Consider the following 22,036-nt stretch of genomic DNA (forward strand, 5'->3'; position numbering starts at 1 on the left):
ACCTCGTATCCCATGACCCGATATTAAATACTGCGCATTGCTATATTATCGTCGTGGATACGTCAAGGATGGCAAAATATACATAAAGTAACACCATCAATCAATACCGTTCACTTACTTCTACAGGTCTACCCTCTAATTACAATATTGATCAAGTATAGCGCCGACACTGTCAGATGTAAACCAGGATTAACTATCGTATGGCAAAGAGTCAACCACCAGCGGATCTCGGGTTTGCACCGATTCCAGTAGGGTTGAGTCCCTTTACAACATGTCAAAGCTCCCCCTCTTCGCTCGCTCATGTCCACAGACAAACAACTGACAGATAAACGTACACGTACGTATTACAGTTAATTATCTCTTTTCAGTTCATTACGCATAAGCAGTCGGGTTTTTTGTTTTTGGAATAATATTTTTTAGTTGTAGTGGTTATGGTGTACACATACAGACAGACGCGTGTGTACCTATCGCAACTCAGTTTCACCTTCAGGTTTCCCTTCGCATCCTTCTCCTTGATCATCTACTCGTATAGAAATTCCAGAAAAAATTAGTTCGTACTATTTCTCCTTGGGTTCCAACACTTTATTAACTAAGCTATCTATCTACTTTTATCTCTTGTCCTAGCTACTTTGTTACTCTAAAAATTAATGTTAGAAAGTTTAAAATTTGCCCGGCGAGTAATAAAGAGAGCTCGGAATATCTCTATGTAAATTAGTCAGGAGGTTCTTTGAAAAACTGGGCGAATAGTCTGGACTATTAATTAATCAAATTCTTATTATTTACTCGTAGTAACTTAATATTTTTAATAACATTTTTAGCCCGCGTTTACCAGCGTTTGTATAAATGTTACTATTTAAATAAACGCACAATATTATAGCAAAAATGTACCTTTTTTTAAAAATAACTTCTTTTAATTCTATAAACCTCCTTCCATTTATGGTCTACACTACTTGGTCGTATGTTCATTACGATAATTTAGAGAACATTAAGCTTTTAATGATGTTTTGTCCTTTTACTTGCGTGATTTGGTATACTTTGATGTTTATGGTATTATTTATTTTTATTATTACATTTTTTTTGCATGCTGAACCTTCTCAGAATGTTCTGTCAGATTGGTGATAGAGTCATTAATTACACGTACTTTGACGTTTCTAACAGATATCGCTATCAAATTAGTTTTATCGCTTTCGCTATCAAATTAATGTAAGATGGCGCTATTATTATCTAACTCTCCGACATATACAAAGTATCTCACCAATAATGCCCAGCACGAGAGTCCGCCCGCGTATGCCGAGCAGCAGCGAGTAGTCCATGACAGCGTTGTCGGCCAGGAAGCGCGTGTCGCGCTCCACGCCCGCCCACAGCGCGCGCGCGCCCGCGCCGCCCACGTGCAGCTGCTGCTCCCAGCGCACTGACAAAGGAATTGGTACCCAAATTTGAATTTAGAATGGGGCCAAAAGAACCTGGTATACCTATAAAGATCTTCTGTCTGTCTTTGAGGTGGACATTATCTGGCTCGAAGGACCATATACATTAGTATACCTATGTTATATATTGTTATAGTGCATTTTATAGAAAATGACACTAACATGCGATTAAGTGAAGAGAAAATAAACAAAATGATTCCCCAATTCTAAGCCCAATTCGGAGCTGTCCCAGCTTAAAATGGGGTCGGAGTTGTCCTAGCTTTATCTCTTCCGTACCAACGCAATGAAAACAAAGGCGGTATTTCTGATTGCACCGACTTTGTTTGCATTTTGTCTATTCCTGTTCGCGAGATTATCTCATTGGTCGCATGTTACCGTCACTGATATACCTAACTACTCCATTACACATGTTCATGTTCCAAGTGAATGTGCCTTTGAGGTGGACATGACATAGCTCGAAGGACCATATAATTCAGTAGTAAACACGTGCATTTTATAGATGGAAAACATACTGCCTACCTTAAAGCACTTATTACGAACCTACTAATAGGATTCCTTTATATCCGATGCACCCCACTTCCAGCCTCTGCCCCGCGCGCACGACTACACACCCACGCAGTCCTTCCCACCCCGTCGCCCGCATATCATGGGAGTGTCATCAACGAACTTGCCAAGCTACACAGCTCTTATCGATGAGGACTGTTTACCAACAAATCAATTAGAAATGAAGGTAATAAACGCATGTTATTTCATAACTTTATTTTTTTAATTATGTATTGTTATTTTTTATAAAATGTTACTCATAATAGTATATTAACTACATCTAATGGTTCTAAGTTTTTTAATCGAATTTATTTTCATTAATTGAAGAACAAGTTAAAAATATATTATTAGATGTGATGTTTTAATATGTTTGTTGGTAAACAGTACACATCAAGTAACATAAGTTGTAAGAGTAAAATCTAAGATCGGATGCGGCTCGAAGGACCATATGACGATCTAATATAAAACATACAATTTTGTAATGGGCGTTGTCACACATCAGGCACTGGCATATCAACGAACGATGAGAATCGTTAGCAGTCGCTGTACTCACGCCTCAGCAGGTTCTCGTCGACCAACACGGCGGTGGTGGGCGGCGCCGCCGCCGCGCCCGCCGCCAGCCGCTGCCGGCTCGCACCCTTCAGATCGAAGCGCTGCTCCACGCCTGCGCCGCCCGACCCGTACCTGTCACAACAGAAACATTCTTTTACAAGTTAGCCCTTGACTACAATCTCACCTGATGGTAAGTGATGATGCAGTCTAAGATGGAAGCGGGCTAACTTGTTAGGAGGAGGATGAAAATCCACACCCCTTTCGGTTTCTACACGGCATCGTACCGGAACGCTAAATCGCATAACATTAGAGAGCTATCTTAGCATGGCAAGGATTCACCGTGCAGGTGCCGGGTCCATCGCGTGATAGAGAGAAAAACACCAGGCAAAGTCCAGGACTTGTGGCTACTGGATGTACGGTTAAGGAATTTGACGATCGATCAACACTCCCCTTCTCTGCTCGTGTTGTTCTCCCTACCTATCCAAATTTGGTAAGATCTTATTAGAGCAGCTTTGGATACTCGTTCTAATATAGAACTAGCTGCACTTCTAGAGAGGCCAAGGTCTTTAAGCAAGTTATAGAGAGATTTTGCTGGTAATCCTCTCGCACCTACTTCTACGGCGGCACTCTAAACATTATAAAAATTGAACCAACTTCAAAGACGAATTCCAGTTATTTTAGATTTTAACATAAAATTACTAAACCGTCATGAAAAATAATGAGACCAATCTGGAAGTATACTAATGTATTCAAACCAAAGAGAACTTTCAAAATTGGTTAATTAAAGACGTGCCGAAATGAAGTTATGAGGTAACATAACCTCTTCCTTTTTTTGAAGTCGGTTAAAAAGGTGTTTGTACAAGATAATTTAAATCAGCATCATTTTCAGATGGACGTCCATTGCTCGACATGGGCCTCTTATAAGGACTTTCAAACATTAGGGTTTCGAGCTGCTGGAATACTAAATTTATTTATTTAAGCCAAACATACTACTAAGTACTAAGCTTATTAATCACTCTGCGTGAAATTCTGTTTATCACAAATCCCTCGGGAACCGTGATTTTTCAAGGATAAAAAGTGCACATATGTTAATCCAGAATAAAATCTATTTCTATTCGAAATTTCAGGCAAATCGGTTTGCAAGCCTCAGCATAAAGGAGGAACAAACATACATACACACAAACTTTCACCTTTATAATATTAGTGTAAGATATTAACATGCAAAATGTATACCCTCATTTTTTATTTGTTAGTTGATAAAAATTTCACATCGATTTTAGCTTTAGTAGTACAAAATCAACAAAGTACTATGGAAGATACATGTGTTAAATACTCACCACACATTCTCCATAACCAGCACCCCGCTCCCCGCACCGCCCACACTGAACACGCCCAGGATACGCGCTAAAAAGATAAATCACACTTCAATAATTTCAATAATTATTAACATCACTACTACTTCTCTACGCATGTTAATAAATGTATAATTATTAACACTTTATTATTAATTATAATTACAATGAATAATAAAATCATCATCGTTATAAAATCCTTATAAATTAACCATAAAATTTTCTGTTCTGTCTGAAACTGAAAGACTTATAACATCTAAGGAGTAATCTATTTTGCTGAAAGAATTGCTACTTTATTTGGAACATATTCTCTACATTTTATCAAAATTTTCTATTTAGCCACAGATTATAATACTTTAAGACAATACAACAGATTACTAAAAACAAAAATAAATATGACACTTTCTCAATTTTAGCACTCTAATACTACATTTTATAAAATGATACAAGGCCAATGAATCCAGTTTATTTTGAAACGACTGATCTGTACTAATACATATACATACAACTTATAAAGCTGAAGAGTTTGTTTGCTTAAACGCGCTAATCTCAGGAATTACTGGTCTGTTTTGAAAAATGAGGCTATATATCCCCGTATTCCCCGTATAATGAATTAATACCGAGCAAACTGGGCGACTTCCTGTGGCGACAGTTGGTGACGTAGTTGAAGTAGTGCGGCGCGAACTCTAGGAACTGCTGCCACTCCGGCTTCGTCATCTCCTTCAGCACGTATCTGTCGTCTGGATGACAGGAAATATATGATAATAACTATTTATCAGCAAGTAACGACGAGTTAGCCCTTTTACAACAAGCCAAGGCCATTTTAGGCTCAGTTCAGAAAGTGCGAATTCGCCGCGATTCTCTCGCGCGTATTACGTTGCGTCCACAAGGTGCGTACCAACGCGCGAGCATTTGGAGAGGAATCCAGTACGAAATATGGAGTTCGCTCTAGAGTTCGCGCGTTAACTGGACGCAAAAAAGCGTCCCTAGTATCTCGACTCGCATGCAATGCGCGCAATCCGCGCGAATCAAGCGCGTGTCGAGTCTGGCGTAGTGCACGCGATTTACACGCGTATTTTGAATTCGCGCGATGTGTGTAGACGCGATGTATTGATGTCTAATACTCCGACAACTCGCGTATGAATTCGCGCGATACGATTCGCGACGAATTCGCCCATTCTGGACAAGGTCTTAGACCTGCTTGCTGCCTGCCAAATGCTAAACTGTTAATTCGTATCGTTATCAACCCATATTCGGCTCACTGAGCTCGAGTTTCCTCTCAGAATGAGAGGGGTTAGGCCAATAGTCCACCACGCTGGCAAAATGCGGATTGACAGACACACGCAGAGAATTAAGAAAATTCTCTAATATGCAGGTTTCCTCACGATGTTTTTTATTCACCGTTTGAAACACGCGATATTTAATTTTTTTAAATACTGTTAATTGCTTATTGCAAAGATGCCTGCAATAATTCAGATTAGTTTAATCACATTTACAATAAAAAATGACTTTAGCGATAATTATGAATGATAACGGATTCTTTTAAAAGAGCAACTGCTAAAATCCTTCTCGACTCTTCTCAGTATATTCTATCTTCCAGAATGGTGGTAGTACAACAAACATATGCACTTCACTTTTGAAAGCTTTCATTGTGGGAATTCAAAGTTTAACTGGACATTTCTTAATATTATAATTACCATTAGTTTTGCAGAAGGTGGATCCAGATTTGCCACCTCTAGCGGCCCATGGAACGCAGTGCGCCAAAGATCTTATAAACCCTTCCTCGATCTCGCACAACCCTTTGTCTGAAATAAAGACAGTTATTCTGCATGTTTGGTAAAGTAATTTACCTATTCTACTCGTAAGTCCGAATCGACATTTACAGTAAAATCGCAATACACATTGCTATAAAATATGATATTTTCCCAAAAATTTACTTTACTCGTAAGTTCGAATCGACATTTACAGTAAAATCGCAATACACATTATTGCTATAAAATATTTTCCCAAAAATTAAAAAACAATGTGCTTTAGACTACACGACTGAAGTAAAACTTCATTCAAAAATAAAAATGCAAAGCGCCATCTAAGAGCCTCAGACACAACCGAATCGCAACAGAAGTGTGGAAAAAGGGATTATTTCAAAGTTCTCTAAGAGCGCCATCTACTGGTAGACTATGGTTGTACTGGTTGTACTGGTTTCACTATGGTTGTAGATGGCAGCACGCATCGCTCGATTACACTTTTCGAAACACATTCACCATCTAGCTATTTAAGTCAAGCGTCTGTCGGTAAAACGGGTTGACATCATAAGCGGATTTAAAGATCAAACCCACGATTATTGAATGGGAACCTATCAGGTCTAAAAATTCCGACTAAGAATGTTACTAATAAACCTTCGAGTGGCAGAGAATAACTTTGAGTGAAGTCCCGGACTTGTGACCGTTGTGTGTAGAGTTAAAAATGTCTTTTAAAAGTAGCTAACACTCCCCTTCTCCACTCAAGTCGTTCTCCTATCCCAAAATAATCCTTGAATGGTCATCCAACAAAAGGTGTAGACGGATCGAACGTCACGACAAGAATGAGGTAGTCACCTATATAGCTAGCACTCAGCCAGCCATTACTCCCTACGTAATTTACGGAACACGTCGTACTATCACGGCTCATGACGACCCAAGACGACTGACATTCATACAATCGAAGCAACTCACTGTCCTTGTCCTTGAGATCGTCACAGCACTTGGCATCCTCCCAGAACTGTTTGTTGTGCGCGTCGACGTCGAGCGGCGCCAGCAGCATGTGGCGCAGCTTGTGGAACTGGCACGCATAGTACACGCGACAGAGCAAGCCGTCCTGAGATATTTCAAAACAAAAAAAAAATTCAAGTAGGCTTTGTTTACAAGCACTTTTGAAACGTCAAGTTTGGACATTAGTAAAGACTCTACCACCGATTCGAAAGGCATATTCTGCTGAGAAGAGCCGGCAAGTTCAAACTCACAAAATGCTCTTTTAAAAAATTATTATAATTTACAATAGTTTCATCATTGCAATTTCTTTTACTTTTACTTTGTGTGTGAAGATGGAAGCTGATCCAATGGCCTCCTAGTAATCATTAAAAAATCATCAATTATATAGTAACCAACTTAGTAAATGTTTTTAATGTAATAATATACGCAGGCAAAAATGGACACCTAGATGTTACCTCATCAACCCTTCTACTGTTTTTTAACCGACTTCCAAAAAGGAGGAGGTTCTACGTTCGGCTGTATGTATGTTTTTTTTTTTTTTTTTTTTTATGTATGTCCAGCGATAATTCCGTCATTTGTGGACCGATTTTGAAAATTCTTTTTTTGTTTTGAAGGGTTTGATTCCAGGGTGTTCCCATTTTTTTCATGTCAGGATCTGATGATGGCATCCTGGAGAAATCGAGGGGAACTTTCGAAAATCGTAGAGACGGCTAGTGCGTTTGTTAGTGTTTCCATAAGGTATTTTAAACCACTACAATTTTATGAAGGTCTGGAGTTGGTCTGATGATGGAGCCGAAACACAGACGATGGCACTCGTCAACGATTTACAGCAGGTACCTTTTGTTTGGGCTTCATTTATTAGTGTTGATGAGAACTTTCCACCTAGATGGGTTGTGACTGTATTAAGGGTCTGATGATGAAGACGAAGGACAGTGAAGAGAACTCCTCGACGGTTCACAGTAGCTACCTTGTGTTTGGACTTGATCAATTTGTATTGATGAGAACTTTCCACCTAGATGGGTTTTGACTGTATTAGGGGTCTGGTGATGAAGACGAAGGATAGTTAAGGGAACTCCTCGACGGTTCACAGTAGCTACCTTGTGTTTTGACTTGATAATTTTGTATTGATGAGAACTTTCCACCTGGATAGGTTGTGACTGTATTAGAGGTCTGGTGATGAAGATGAAGGAGAGTTAAGGGAACTCCTCGACGGTTCACAGTAGCTACCTTGTGTTTGGACTTGATAAATTTTATATTGATGAGAACTTTCCACCCATATGGATTGTGACTGCATAGGGGGTCTGGTGATGAAGACGGAGGACAGTCAGTTCACACTCAGTAGGTGTGCTAACACTAAAAATTAAAAAATAAAAATTTTAATAAAAAAAATTCAACCGACTTCCAACTCAAAAATTAACCTAAACTAAAAAGCAAAAAATAACATCTTACCTATGTGCTACCTTCTGATCAGTTTGAAGGCGGTGCCAAGCCAGTGATGTTTTAATTCAAGTAGTTTAAATTACACAATTTCTGTGGTTCTTTCAGAAATGGCTTTAATTAAAACATGACACTGGATTGGCACCGCCTTCAAACTGATCAGAAGGTAGCACATAGGTAAGATGTTATTTTTTGCTTTTTAGTTTAGGTTAATTTTTGAGTTGGAAGTCGGTTGAATTTTTTTTTATTAAAATTTTTATTTTTTTTTAAATAATTTTTAGATATTGTGATAATCTAATTTCTTAAAGCTATTACAATCATTACTTAGGGTGTTTTGATTTTTGGCTCTTTATATTCTTTACAGAAACTTGACAACATATTTATAAAAACTAGTATTCTCAGAGTCTCACCTTTAGAAGTACTTCAATATGTTCGTTAGCTTTGACCTTCGATTTATCTGTCTCACTTTTCTCTTTGACCGCATTCGTGTTTTCGGCATCATCGAATTCATTCTGACTTCTGTAAAATCCGAGGTATAAGTAAAATATATAATCAAAAATCAGAGCAAGACTAAAAAAATGGGTCGACCAGGGGACAATATTGGTACTGGTTTTGTTTTTCATTTACATTGATAGTAGTTGGCCAATAAAAGGAGTACCAAAGGCTACATATTCCCAGGGATACTAGGCGGTTGAAGCCGTTTGTCGTCCGCTAGTTAATGAATATAATGTGTGAATACGCACGTGTGTCGTTGTTGCTGCATTGTTTTCTGGTAGGTGACGGAGGCGAGCGTGGCCGCTATGACGGAGCCGATCTCTCCCGCCTTTACCACCACGGGCACCAAGCCGCTCGATATTATCATACCTCCCTGCGGAAATAATACCATCGTCATCATCATCATCATCATCGTCATCGTCGTCGTCGTCGTCGTCGTCGTCGTCGTCGTCGTCGTCGTCGTCGTCGTCGACATCATTATCATCATCATCAACAACAGCCGATCGACGTCCACTGCTGGATTTCCAAATACCTTGCCTTGAGCCACCAGCATCCAGCGACTGCCTGCAACCAGCTTGATGTCAACCAGCATCTTGGGACCCCAACGTCCATCGGCTTTCCCAACTATGTGTTCTGCCCATTTCTACTTCAGCTTCGCGATTGGACTATGCCAGTGACATTGATTTTTCAGCGAACTGAGAACTCGGTCCATCGCCCATCATTATTATCAGCTAATGGCTAAGACCGACACCACGAAATAGAGGCACAATTTTATATGTCTCGAAATACATGTTCAAAATTAATTAATTAATCACACTTTACTCCGTACACTCTTTAAAATACATAGCTTATTCATGAAAATAAAGAATTAAAAACAACTTATTCAAGACTATTAGAAAACAAAGAAAATGGTTTTAATGAACTAATCACCTGATTGGCCGGCTGGTTATTTGAAAGCAGTTGCGACAGTATTTGTTTGACGGTTTTTTTATCACCCTTCTCCTCGTCTTCTTCAGTTCCTACAATGAATAAATACATTTTAAGTATTTAGTTGAATTGATAGAAAAATACTAATATTTTTCATATTTATACATACCTGCGTGATCTTTGTCAGAGTCTTTGTTGAGGTTTTCTGCAATAGATTTCATTTTAATAACAACAATTTGTGTAAGGTAAATTGTCACAGCAAAAAAAATTCTAGGTGAGTTTACCTGTAATTTCGCTATTAGCTACATCCACTGATTCTTCCAATTCAGTTTTATCGTCAGCTGTAAATAGATTAAGGGCAATCAGAATATAACCGCTAGTTTAAGAGTTTGTTTGCATGAAGAAACTTCGAAAGTAATGGACCAAAAAAACAAAAAATCCTTTTACCAATGTAAGGCTTCATTACCAGTGAGTAATGCCTATTATGATACTGTGGTAAAACCGGGGGAATCCATTAGTACTATAGCTTGGCAAGTTCATTGATGACACTTGCATGATATGCGGGTGACGGGGGGAAAGGACGTCTTACCCCCCCCCCCCCCCCCCTCCCGGCCCGCGCAGAGTGTTACGAACGAATTTGCCAAGCTATACAACTGAATCATAATACAATACAAGTGTAACTCACAGGCGGTATCAGCGGGCGCGCGCGGGCGGTGCGTGGCTCGCGCGTCCTGCGCGTCGCGTAGCATCTTCTCGCCGGATATGATGCTGTCGTACACGCTCCACAGCTTGCGCACTCGTTCTGAACAGTTACATCAAATATGGCCTACATTTCAGACATCTTTTCATTTTAAATTGGTCATATACTGAGGGGTTGCCAGTCGAAAGTGGTGTTCGACAGGGATGTATTGTGTCACCATGGTTGTTCAACCTATTCATAAATAACTGCTTGACAGATTTGGAAAATAGCATGTAAGAAGAATAAACGAATGAATTACTCATCAAATGTTTACTATAAAAAATCAAAATCAAAAATCATTTATTTCAAGTAGGCTCAGTTTACAAGCACTTTTGACACGTCAGTTGACTATTTGTAAAGATTCTACCACCGGTTCAGAAGGCAGGTTCTGCTGAGAAGATACCGGCAAGAAACTCAACAGTTGCTCTTTTAAAAAAAAAAAGGAAAAAGGAATGGTCCATATTTTTATTGTAACCTGTTGGTGTTCCATAAATAGAATAAATAAAGATGTAGTGACGAAAATCTAGAAAGGTATGCTTAGATGGTTTAGCCACGTAAAAACGATGAATGAATTAAAATAAATGAAATCCCTATTATTAGCCAAAAAATGGACTTATAAGGGAGAGGGTGAATAGAATTGCTTGAAAGGGAAGGCCAAGGCGAACGATTAAGGATAGGGAAGGGTTAAGGATAACCTGAATGAATATAAACATGCACGAACGGATTGACGAGATAAAAGAAACAAAGGTGATGTACAAGAATCGTAGAACGTGTTCTCTGTCCTACCTATCCTGGAATGAGTAAACACACACCTGCTAGCGAGGCCTGCTCATGGGTACAGGTGAGCGCGAGGTGGATCTGTTCCATGTGCTGTTTGAACGCCGCATACTCTTTCTCTATGTCCACCTCCGGCGCGTTGCTGAATGTCTCGTGACCTGGGAAAACATTTAAAGTCAAAGCCATAGAGATTTTTGTGGCAGATCTTGTTCAGGGAAGTTCTACTGTCTAGATTATTTTTGCCGCCAAGTATTTTATGTTGTAGACAAAAGGGCGTGATTGCCGGTGTAATAAGCCTTTTTCAGGGAAGATTTAAAAGACATCTTCTAAAGGAAGCAGGGGTACATAATATGTTTTGAACTCTCTATTGACAACAACGTCAAACGTATAGAACTATAATGGAATTATGTATATGGAAGAATGCATTGCAAACGGTAATTATAAAAAAAATCATTGGAATGAATAGTGATTTTAATAGAGAATTCAAAACATATGGACCCCCTAGCGGTGCTGCCGCTAGTGGATTTTTTTAAAGCTTAAAGGTTAATTGCGCGAGGCTACCACCTACTCCTTAGATTGATTGAAACAGAGCGGGGTTTCGTAGAACGTGTGCAAAGATCTATTTACAGTGTTTACAGGGGATAGTTTTCTATGATTAATGAGATTTTGAACATCAGGATCTGAATGGTGTATACTGAGACGTTACCTTTGAGCATGAGCTCGTTGAGATGCGAGATGAGCGCGTCGCGCATCTGCTTGGTGTCGTAGCTGATGGCTATCACGTCTGGTGGCAGCTGGATCTCGTACATTGGGATCTTGTTGTATCTGGTGACAACAGCTGTCTATAAAGTCTGTTAAGAGCGTCTAGCTGTTACGGTTACTGCAGCGATGCAAGAATGACCGAGTGTAGAAACTCTACCAAAAGGCATACTCTAGGGCTCAAAAGACCAAAACGGGTATCTACACAGTTTTTGGTGAACTAATAACCATGGCATACAGGAAAAATTTCTTGGGAAACTTGAGCTCTTTGATTGTAAAAGTAATTTTTGTGTATTAGCTTTATAGTCTAGTGTGAAATATTGTATATATTATATATACATATTCGGCTCACTGCTTATCACGAGTCTCCTCTCAGAATGAGAGGGCTTAGGTCCAATAGTCCACCACACTGACCCAATGCGGGCTGTCAGACTTCACATACGCAGAGAATTAAGAAAATTCATATGCAGGTTTCGTCACGATTTTTTCTTTCACCGTTTGAAACACGTGATATTTAATTTCTTAAATACACATATCAGAAAAGTTGGAGGTGCGTGCCCCGAGTGGTTGAGGATCCGAACCTATGCCGTCCGCAATCGGAGGCAGATGTCATCTATTGAGCTATAACTGACACCTGTAATATTGTTAAATATAGTCAAAATAAGTTTTTTAAACTCTGACCCACTCGGATTCATATATTCTACCGTTTTATTGTATTCTACCGGGGGCAAATCACAGCAACACACAGGTTGGTTTGTAACATCATCATTATCAGTCTAATTTTTGTTACTATAGATTTTACCTAAAGCAAGCTGTAGTGAGGCGGCTGACGAAGGCGTGCGAGTGTGCGTTGAGTGGATGCGCACACTGCGCGCGCGCGTACCGCGGCGCAGACAATCGCGTGCGCACGTACTGAGCCAGCGACAGCGACAGCGCCAGCCGCGACAGTCGCGACCCGCGCGACACTGCGCCGCACACCTCGCAGCGCGACCAGAACATTACCTTTACAAACACATATACATTATTCTTGTTCAGAGGTACTGTGCCGCGACAGTCGCGACTCATGCGACGACAATTTCACTCATAGACGGTGTGCACGTGGATCTATGTATTTTTTGATAAGATATCTTAGGTTGTCGTAATTGCAGTTTAAAATGCATTTAGTAATTACCTGTTTGCTCTGTTCCTCTTTGGCTTTGTCGACGTTGCTGTGGCCGATGGTGTTGCAGGTTATGGTGATGCACACGTCGTCATGCACGAACCTTCGGACAAACCCGGACAGTACCAAAAATTAATATGATGATTCTAAAAAAATCAAGCATAAAAGTCATACATCATCATTCCCGTACTATTAGACAGATACCACGTTTAAAGCTAAATATTGAAATTCATAATTGCAGATATGGCTTCTTAGCGATAAAGCCGCTTATTTATACTTGTATACCTGTCTTTATATCTTTTGTATTCTAAATTTATAATTATTTTGTACAATAAAGAGTATTTTCATTTTACGTTCTTCCACTTACTACGACCCTTGCATTCTTCTTTTCTTTTCCTTTTATCATACCCTTTCAAATAAGTTTATCACCGTATGATAATCTTGAATTGGCCTTTAATGAAAATGTTCGCTTTGGCTTTTCCCTTTCATCATTTCCATTCACGGTCGCTATAATTGCTTTTGTTACAGTGGAATTCATAGACGTTGTAGGTTCACCCCCTGGGCATCATTTAAAATTCTCGAACAAGTAGAGGTTAAATTCGATACTCAGCGGCTGAATGATCCCCTGGGAGTCAAAGATTCATAAAACTACAAATGACTAACTTTCTAATATGCTGGTTCATCGGTATGTGACAGTTGGAGGCGGGACACTTGTGGTCGCTGTTGAAGCAGTACTTCTCGAGGAAACCGCCCAGCGAGATGTCGTGCCGTCCGTACATCTCCATTGACACTATCCTGCGCAAAAAGAAATCTACACTTACCATCTGGTGAGATCAGACCGCCGTATCAGCTGTATCAATGATAAAGAAGCCCCTTACGTGTGAAAGCAATAGCTGGTAAAATTTAATCTATAATGTCACTTAATCTGGTGCTAACCGAAAAAAAAAACATAAAAACTACCTACAGAGTTTCACTTCAGAAATAACAAAATTCAAAAAAAGCAATATTTTTTCCCGGATTAAGCGTGCAGCCCACAAATGGAAACATAGTACATAGATTAAGTTACTGTCATATTTATTTTATGCAACCATTTTTGTTTTTTTACTCTAGCCCTATCAACCTTTAGGGTAGTTGAATCATATCAAATTTAATACAAATAATATTAATTTCGTGTAGTACATAGAATAAGGGTCCGAAATATATCGATATCAAATAATTAAAGTTAAGGATTTCTTATAAAAATTAATTTAATTATCACGTATTTTTTCAAACGTCAAAAACGCTGTTGTCCATTTTGTGACGTCACTAAAACATTTGTACTAAACGTCGAACTGATTGTTAACTAATATTTTTTTAAAACGCTCCATTTGTATGGGATTTATTATAGAGACGTCATGAAACAGTTGAAATATAGACTGTCATGGCAGACAGGCATTTTGGCTCGTATTGTCAAAAACCTATTAAAAAACTAAAATTTTCATCAAATCGCGTCTCAAAAAATATGAAATAAAATATTTCAGTCTAGTAGAACGATAATGAACTATTTAAGACCATTTCAAAAAAGTATCAAATAGCCTATTTTGATAAAGGAGGATGATCCTCTAAAGGAGGCTACGCCACTGGGTGAGATCAAGAAAACGTAAAACCTATCTATATATATAAAAATGAATTGCTGTTCGTTAGTCTCGCTAAAACTTAAGAACGGCTGAACGGATTTATCTTATCTTGGTCTTCAAATGTTTGTGGAGGTATAGGGAAGGTTTAAAAGGTGAGAAAAATTAGAATAATTGCCGGGAAAACCATAAAAACAACCCTTTTCTATTTCCCATACAAACGTTTAAGAGTCAAGGAGTAGGGTATGGTAGGGGTAGAGTAGTGTACAGTAGGGATAGGGAAGAAGTGCACATAAGTCAAAGCGAAGCTTGACCGGGTCCACTAGTCTTGTATAAAAGTAAAGTCAAGGTCAGAAGAGGTCAAGCTACCAGGGGTTGACGCAGAAGTCGGGCACGTTGGGCGACTTGCCGCAGTAGCTGTACAGCAGCAGGCTCAGCCGCTGGTGGTTCTCCGGCGACAGCGCGTCCACCGGCTCGCTGTCCGCGGGCTTGCTGCTCTCCGCCTCTTGCGGCGAACGCTTCACCACCGACACTCGGTAGCGAGGACATTCGGCTACGATATAAATATATACACTTAAACGTAGCGTTATAGGTATTAAGATAGCTGATTTTATCATATACATCATCATTCTCAACCCATATTCGGCTCATTGTTGAACAACAAGTCTTCTTGCAAAATAAGAGGGGTTAGGTAACCCAAGCAGATTGGCAGAGTTCACACACGTAGAGAATTTAGAAAATTTCCGAGTATCCTCACGACGTTTTTTCTTCACCATTTGAGATATTTTACATTTAAAATTAAACATTGGAGGTGCATGCCTTGAACCGGATTTGAAAATTGAGTGGAATGAACACGACCTTTAGTAATGAAAAGTGCGAGCAAGAAGAGAGATTTTGGTGATCGAGTTACGCACGTTTATGTTTGTTGGCCGGCGGCTGGCAGCCCACGGCGCGGAAATTTGCCAGGGAGGCGCGCAACGAAGCGTCGTCCGCTGGCGCTGTTATCGGCTTACTGACGAATGGGTGAGTATCCTAATTGTAGAAAAATGCAGCATTTACTTAATGTAAGATGACGTTCTTCAAATGGGTACCAAAAAGACGTATTATCCAATTTGGCTATTTGGAATACGTATCATTTATTTCAAGAATTGGGTAATAGTATTCTGTTTAAGTTGCCATAAGTGTGCAGTTATAAAAATAGTAGAGAAAAGTCAAATAAGCAATTTTGAGTAATACATATCCTACTTAAGATATGTATTAAAATTTTTAAGTAAAACTTGTTAACGCAAGCTTGACTTGAAGAGTTATTTAGTAAATGCGTTATGGAAGTACTCGATAAGTGCTACCATCTACAAGCATAGTGAAACAGTGTTTATTTTAAAGTACTCGTAGATGGCGTTTTTAGAGAACTTCGAAACAATCCCTTTTTATGCACCTTAAGGAATCTATTGCTCACAAATTCGACTTTAAAAAATGAGGTTCTCTATTTGTCGGATTTTTTTAAAAAGAAGTTTTACCTCAGTCGTGTGATCTAAAGCGCATTCGTTTTTTTAATTAAATTTTCTAGTTTACTTAAGGATAGGAGGATAGAGGCGATGATTGCTTAGCACATCAAAGTTTATATCAATTTCAGTTTACAAGTAATTTTGTATGATTTAATGGTAATAATAAAAATTTAAAAATTAAACTTAAAGTTACGAGAATTCCAAATGCGGCTTGGTCGGAAAGGAGCTCACAACAATCTCAGCCAGGATTTATTTTGTTTAAGGTTCAATCCGGTACTAGTTGAGTTACCTGAACCTTCGAAGTGTTGGCCGGAGCCCTGGCGGACTCCTTGCGCAGCGCGCGCGGCGTGTGCGGCGTCTGCGGCGTCTGCGTCGGCAGCAGATTGAGCGACGGCGCCGGGATCACTATGTTGGGCGACATGGACAGCACCACGTCGTCTGTGCACCATCTGACCATCATCATCATCATCACCATCATTTTGTGAAATATTTGCGACATTTCCTTAAATTCTTTATTTAATTAGCGGACACCCACGTAGAACTTTGACTATTTAAATTAAAGACCTAGTTCCTGTCTAGCTCGCTAGACATTACCCCTTTGACCAAGATCAAGAATCAATGATCTGACGCGTTTATAAAAACAGTTTCTATAGAATCGATGTTTCATTGTTTTCGTCGTGTAAAGAGCTCCCTAAAAATACTGGTTTGTGTAGTGTAGTGTAAATGGCATAAAAAGGGCCAACAATTTGTAGTTTAAAGATGGAGAAACGTTTCATTTGTAAGTATTCCTTACCTTAAATTATATCTTTGTAATAAAAAGAATGTAATGCAATGTTTCTCGCAGAAATAACAGCCGGTTAGCGCACTCCCATCTAATATTATAAAACTGAAGAGTTTGTTTGTTTGAACGCGCTAATCTCTGGAGCTACTGGTCCTATTTGAAAAATCCTTTATTATTAGTTAGCCCATTATCAAGGAAGGCTTATAGGCTTTACTAGCTGACGCCACGCGGTTTCAACTGCGTGGTTCTCGTCCCCCTAGGAATACAGGGATAATATATAGCCTACTAGCGAACGCCCGCGACTTCGTCCGCGTGGAATTTAGTTTTTCACAAATCCCTCGGGAACCATGGATTTTTCCGGGATAAAAAGTAGCCTATGTGTTAATTCAGAGTAAAATCTATTTCCATTCACAATTTTAGCTAAATCGCTTCAGTAGTAGCGGCGTTATAGAGTAACAAACATCCAAACATCCATACAAACTTTCGCTTTTATAATATTAGTAGGAAGTAGGATAACCTTCCTTGAAACTGAAATATTTTTTTTAAATCGGACTGGTAGTTCTTGAGATTAGCGCGTTCAAACAAACAAACAATCAATCTCTTTAGCTTTATAATATTAGTGTAGATCTGTTACACAATCCTAACGAATAAAGGCAATAATAATTGTAACTCACCTTTCACTATGACTATCTGCTTTCAACGTGGCCTCCTCTTTAGGCAGGAAAACCTCGTCGTCCACCGAAAGTCTAGATTGTAACGGATCGCTAAAGTCCTTGATAAGTACACCGCAACTGAGATTTTTATCACTGTCAGTCTTCCGCGAAAAATGCTTCGACTTCTGCAACGGATCATCTATTTCCATTGATTTGTTCATTTCAATATTTTCACTCAATTTAACTTGTTTTGATTCATTTTCATTTGTTTTATTCACTTCACTTTGAGATCCATCACGAGATTCATTATTATCACTATTCGTTTTTGATTCGTCTTCATTCTGTTTCGTAATGAGTGAATTACTTGTATTACCAAATATTTTATCGCTTCCCTCAGAAATATCATTACTATCGTCAATATCATCTTGAGTATTGAGTTTTGTTACATCAGTGTCATTGACTACTTTGTTGTTTTCGGTATATTGGTCGTCATCATCTACAAAAGTCCCAGGTTCGGGTAGCACAGCCTCTATGTCGCCTAGGAAAGCCTTTTCCAGTTTCCAATTGTAACACGCGAGGAGCATGAATTTCACAATTCTCTTGACACGTACGAGCTCCTGCAGAGATCCTCCACGGAGGAGTATACAGCAGCCCAGTTGTGGTTCCGCACAACCTTCTAATACCATCAGGGTTTTGCTAGAAACTGACAATATTACGAAATACATTTAAATTGTATTTGTATTTGTATTTAGTCATTTATTACTATATTTTTACTAAAGTACTAATTTGAGTGTCTTTGTTTTCGATGCTTTTCATTACAATTCAATCTAAAGTTTTAATAAATGTAAACCTAGAAAACCATGAACTTAATCAAAGGCAACTTAATACAGTTAAATAAAACATAAAAATAAGACATATTAGACGACTAAATAACTGATAAGGGTATATAAATAACATTACCTAACTGTTTATATCTGGCAACCGCACAGTTGCAGTATGAAAGCAGGCAACCTTTACTTTTTCAATTATTATGAGTATATTCTATTGAATATTGTATGATTTTTTAAATTAACTAATAAGGGAAGAAGAAGAATTTAATTCGGCCGCAATTTAACTAGGCAACCTATGTGCAATGTGTCAATGTGAATATTTTCTATCATTTATTTCGTATAATATTTTCTGTCGTAATATTTGAGATTTTTAAATTCCATCTTATCTATATCCGTGTTATGTTTAATTCTGTCTAGTCAACTACACAAGAGAGCAGATTAATTGGTACATACATTGATCTCCTATTCAAAAGTGGATGCACAAACAGCGACCAAAAAACGTCCCCACTCAATGAGTGCCAAACACAACATTTTAGCACTCAATTCAAGTAATCGCATTTGCAAATTCAACCTTACACTCAATCCTTAAGATTCAATTTGCCCTGAATTTGGGATTTTATTGATTATTGGACTATATTTAAAGACCTTTAGTATAATTTTTTTTTACCAAAAATTCTAAAACTGTCAAAGCAAAAGTGACCACATTTCAAGTGAAATTTTCTACATAATTGTGCGTCCTTTTATTATAAAGTCAATGGGTACATAACAATAATTTACTTACAATTCTTAACATAAAAGTTCCTACAAGTCCCCAGTCGTGGCATCCCAATCCTGGCATCTATGGAGGCCACCAGATCAGCCCTGGCGCACCGGGCGCTCCGCCGCAGCGCCCTGTCGCGCACGCCCACGGCTAGGGCTACGCCCTCCGCGCGCAGGGCGTCTTGCACTGCCCGGGCTGCGTTACCCCTCACTAGGACTACTTTGGGGCGAAGCGCCGATATCCGGGCGGCGCAACGAACTAGGTATTCTTGTTCCTGACATGTTGAATATTATCAAATTAACTATTTGAAGTCATAACTTTTTATGGGAGGGTGACCTTGGTAACGTAACGCGTTACGGCTGAAGTTCGCACGTTTGACACTTGCACTTGCACTGACTTCAGACTGATTTTAAGACTATTTTGCTGTTGTCAAAATTGGAACGCCAAATCCCTTGACTATGCCGTTAAGGTGGTAACTAGTCACGTCCGAATCCTCCCACCAGCCAGAGCTTCTTTATTGGTCCGGGTGGACCTCTGAAAACCTCAATCGGCCCAGCCGGGAATCGAACCCAGGGCCTTCGTCTTATAAATCCACCCTTGCGCCACGGAGGCCGTCAAAATTATCGATTAAAAAAAACTCAAATTCGAACCCAGAACTTCGTGATCCGAAACCACATAAAAATAGCACTGATGATGATGATGATGATGATGATGATGATGAATGCTAACCTGCATCAAGAGTGGCTCCAACGAAGTAAGCTTCCCCTCCACTCGCTGGTACGCGATGGAACAGTCCAGCAGTAACACCGTGGGGTTGGATATGTGTTTCGGCATACCTCTGAAACCATTTTATTAATTAATTTTTTATTACAAAAAGACAAATTGTTCATTATTTTTTCACTTTACATAAAATTCGTAGGAATCACATATATAGCTTTTGTTATATTTTTATTGATTTGCTTCATTTTAGAGTTTTATTGCATAAAGTTGAATGCATTTTTTTAAATATTGTTCTGCGTGTTCAGGTCTCATTTTTATAAGGTTGCCTTCTCTGGACAATGAAAGACGATGGACTATTTTTTACCAATATCACTCCAATCAAGCAGAATATTTACTTGAAGAGGATTATTAGTTGAGGACTAGCTATACGCACATACGAAGCCATACATTAAAAAAAAGGAGACGGACTATTTTGAGTCCAACACATTAAAAAAATTATAATAACTGATAAAAAAAATTTATATTTAATCAAAAACACCAAAAATAATTTGAATTCAAATTGTAAAAAAATTTAAATTTTCATCCATTTTATAATGTAATTATGCAACTGTCAAACTCAAATTAAATCGGTTTAAAAGTGAATATTATTCAATAAATGACACTAATTAAAGCATTGTAAAGGTTCATGCATAAAATCTGTGCCCAGCAATGTATGAGAAATGGTCGGTTTCTTTTGATTAGTTTAAATAAATTTGATTAGTTTAAAAAAATGTTGTTGACACCTGTGCGCGACGTTCTTGGTCATAACGACGCCCGGCACGACGCAGCTGTCGGCCATGCTGCCGCCCGCCACCTTCTTCACCTGCACGTAGTTGCGCACGTCGATGTCGCTGCTCAGCATGTCTGCAAGTGGCATCATCATCATCGTCACCGTCACCTTCATCATCATCATCATCTACTACGTGCTACGTGACTCACTGAGCTAAGTCAGTGACTTTGGTTTTTCTGCAGATCTCCTCATGCCTGACTCGATCACGCAGAAAACGCTACGTATAGCTCCATCGCCCGCTGAGTGACTTTGATCTTCTAATGAGGCCCGTAGTTAGCTAAGTCTCAGTTCTGTAAGTCATCACTGGCAACGCGCACTTTTCAAAAACTAGTTAAAGTTTTTGAAAAGTGCATTTAATTTCAAAACAAAAAAAAACATACATTACTAAAACATAAAATTGGTAAAATCATTAGGATTTATTTTACTTTTAGTGCCTGTGTAAAATTGGAAGCTGATACAAAGACCTCAAATCATCTTTATCTTGTGTCGTAACTCGACATGTTTTAAGAGCAACAGTTAGCTAAGTAATTGCTAACTATAGTAGACTACACAAACTATACTACAGCCTTTCTTGATGAGTACTATTTACCAACAAACAAATTAATAAAGAGGGTATAATTCACTAGTCATTTCACACCTAATAATATTTATAATTAACTTTTTCTTAAATTAATAAAAATAAATTTGATTATTAAGCTTAGTACAATTAGATGTAGTTAATATATTTTATATAACATTTTATAAACAAACCATACATAGCTTAAAATAAATATGTTATGAAATGACATGCGTTTTCTACCTTCATTTCTAATTTCTTTGTTGGTAATAAATAGTACTCATCAAGAAAGGCTGTAGTATATAATAATTATCATCATCATCATCATCATCATCATCATCATCATCATCATCATCATCCTGATCGCAAGTGCTGCTCACCGGGCGCAGTGATGTCCGCGGCGCGCACGCACAACGGGTAGAGCGCGTCGAGCCACGCGGCGGGCAGCGCCTCCCTCGCAAGCCACTGCCGCATCAACAGCTTCAGGTGCTCCTCGCCTGACTCCTCTATCGCTTTGCACACTTGTTTTGTGTCGTTGCTGTCTACAGACAAGATACCGAGTTAAACTTGTTGCATACATATAGTATTTTATATGGGACGTGGCATATCCTATTTCCAATTATATATAGGCATAAGGAACACACAGATTCTATTTCGGGTCTCACGCCTACGTAAATTTTTCAGATTGTTTATATGCCTTAGGCATCTCAGCGAAATCACCGGGGGAGCGCAGAAGTATCACCAGATAGGGCCCGAAGGCAGAAGCAGAAGACTTAGGCGGAATGACTCTTTAAGGGTTTCTCTTTTGAGAATCGGACCACGGCTTAGAGGGCGATTCTGAATGGGTGTTTTGGCCAAGTGCATGAGTATCAGTC

At 38.9% G+C, this 22,036-nt stretch overlaps 1 protein-coding gene across 1 annotated transcript in view; it reads right to left on the reverse strand.

Moving 5' to 3' along the window:
• The window catches only part of LOC112053434 (putative 1-phosphatidylinositol 3-phosphate 5-kinase), a 34,050-nt gene that overhangs the window by 3,795 nt on the left and 8,219 nt on the right, over nucleotides 1-22,036 (reverse strand). The window contains exons 9-33 of the mRNA XM_052885832.1: nucleotides 21,542-21,703; nucleotides 20,559-20,679; nucleotides 19,786-19,894; nucleotides 19,078-19,330; nucleotides 17,488-18,169; nucleotides 16,322-16,481; nucleotides 15,442-15,559; nucleotides 14,897-15,080; nucleotides 13,578-13,709; nucleotides 12,927-13,017; nucleotides 12,558-12,757; nucleotides 11,703-11,821; nucleotides 11,032-11,154; nucleotides 10,166-10,282; nucleotides 9,765-9,821; nucleotides 9,650-9,685; nucleotides 9,484-9,572; nucleotides 8,802-8,926; nucleotides 8,469-8,577; nucleotides 6,586-6,727; nucleotides 5,572-5,679; nucleotides 4,495-4,614; nucleotides 3,860-3,926; nucleotides 2,524-2,654; nucleotides 1,256-1,411 (exon numbers count right to left, since the gene is read on the reverse strand). Coding sequence (XP_052741792.1) covers nucleotides 1,256-1,411; nucleotides 2,524-2,654; nucleotides 3,860-3,926; nucleotides 4,495-4,614; nucleotides 5,572-5,679; nucleotides 6,586-6,727; nucleotides 8,469-8,577; nucleotides 8,802-8,926; nucleotides 9,484-9,572; nucleotides 9,650-9,685; nucleotides 9,765-9,821; nucleotides 10,166-10,282; nucleotides 11,032-11,154; nucleotides 11,703-11,821; nucleotides 12,558-12,757; nucleotides 12,927-13,017; nucleotides 13,578-13,709; nucleotides 14,897-15,080; nucleotides 15,442-15,559; nucleotides 16,322-16,481; nucleotides 17,488-18,169; nucleotides 19,078-19,330; nucleotides 19,786-19,894; nucleotides 20,559-20,679; nucleotides 21,542-21,703 — 3,711 coding nt within the window. The remainder of the gene's footprint in view (nucleotides 1-1,255; nucleotides 1,412-2,523; nucleotides 2,655-3,859; nucleotides 3,927-4,494; nucleotides 4,615-5,571; nucleotides 5,680-6,585; nucleotides 6,728-8,468; nucleotides 8,578-8,801; nucleotides 8,927-9,483; nucleotides 9,573-9,649; nucleotides 9,686-9,764; nucleotides 9,822-10,165; nucleotides 10,283-11,031; nucleotides 11,155-11,702; nucleotides 11,822-12,557; nucleotides 12,758-12,926; nucleotides 13,018-13,577; nucleotides 13,710-14,896; nucleotides 15,081-15,441; nucleotides 15,560-16,321; nucleotides 16,482-17,487; nucleotides 18,170-19,077; nucleotides 19,331-19,785; nucleotides 19,895-20,558; nucleotides 20,680-21,541; nucleotides 21,704-22,036) is intronic.

Source organism: Bicyclus anynana, chromosome 15, assembly GCF_947172395.1.
Source record: "Bicyclus anynana chromosome 15, ilBicAnyn1.1, whole genome shotgun sequence".
In the NCBI taxonomy this organism is placed as follows: Eukaryota; Metazoa; Arthropoda; class Insecta; order Lepidoptera; family Nymphalidae; genus Bicyclus; species Bicyclus anynana.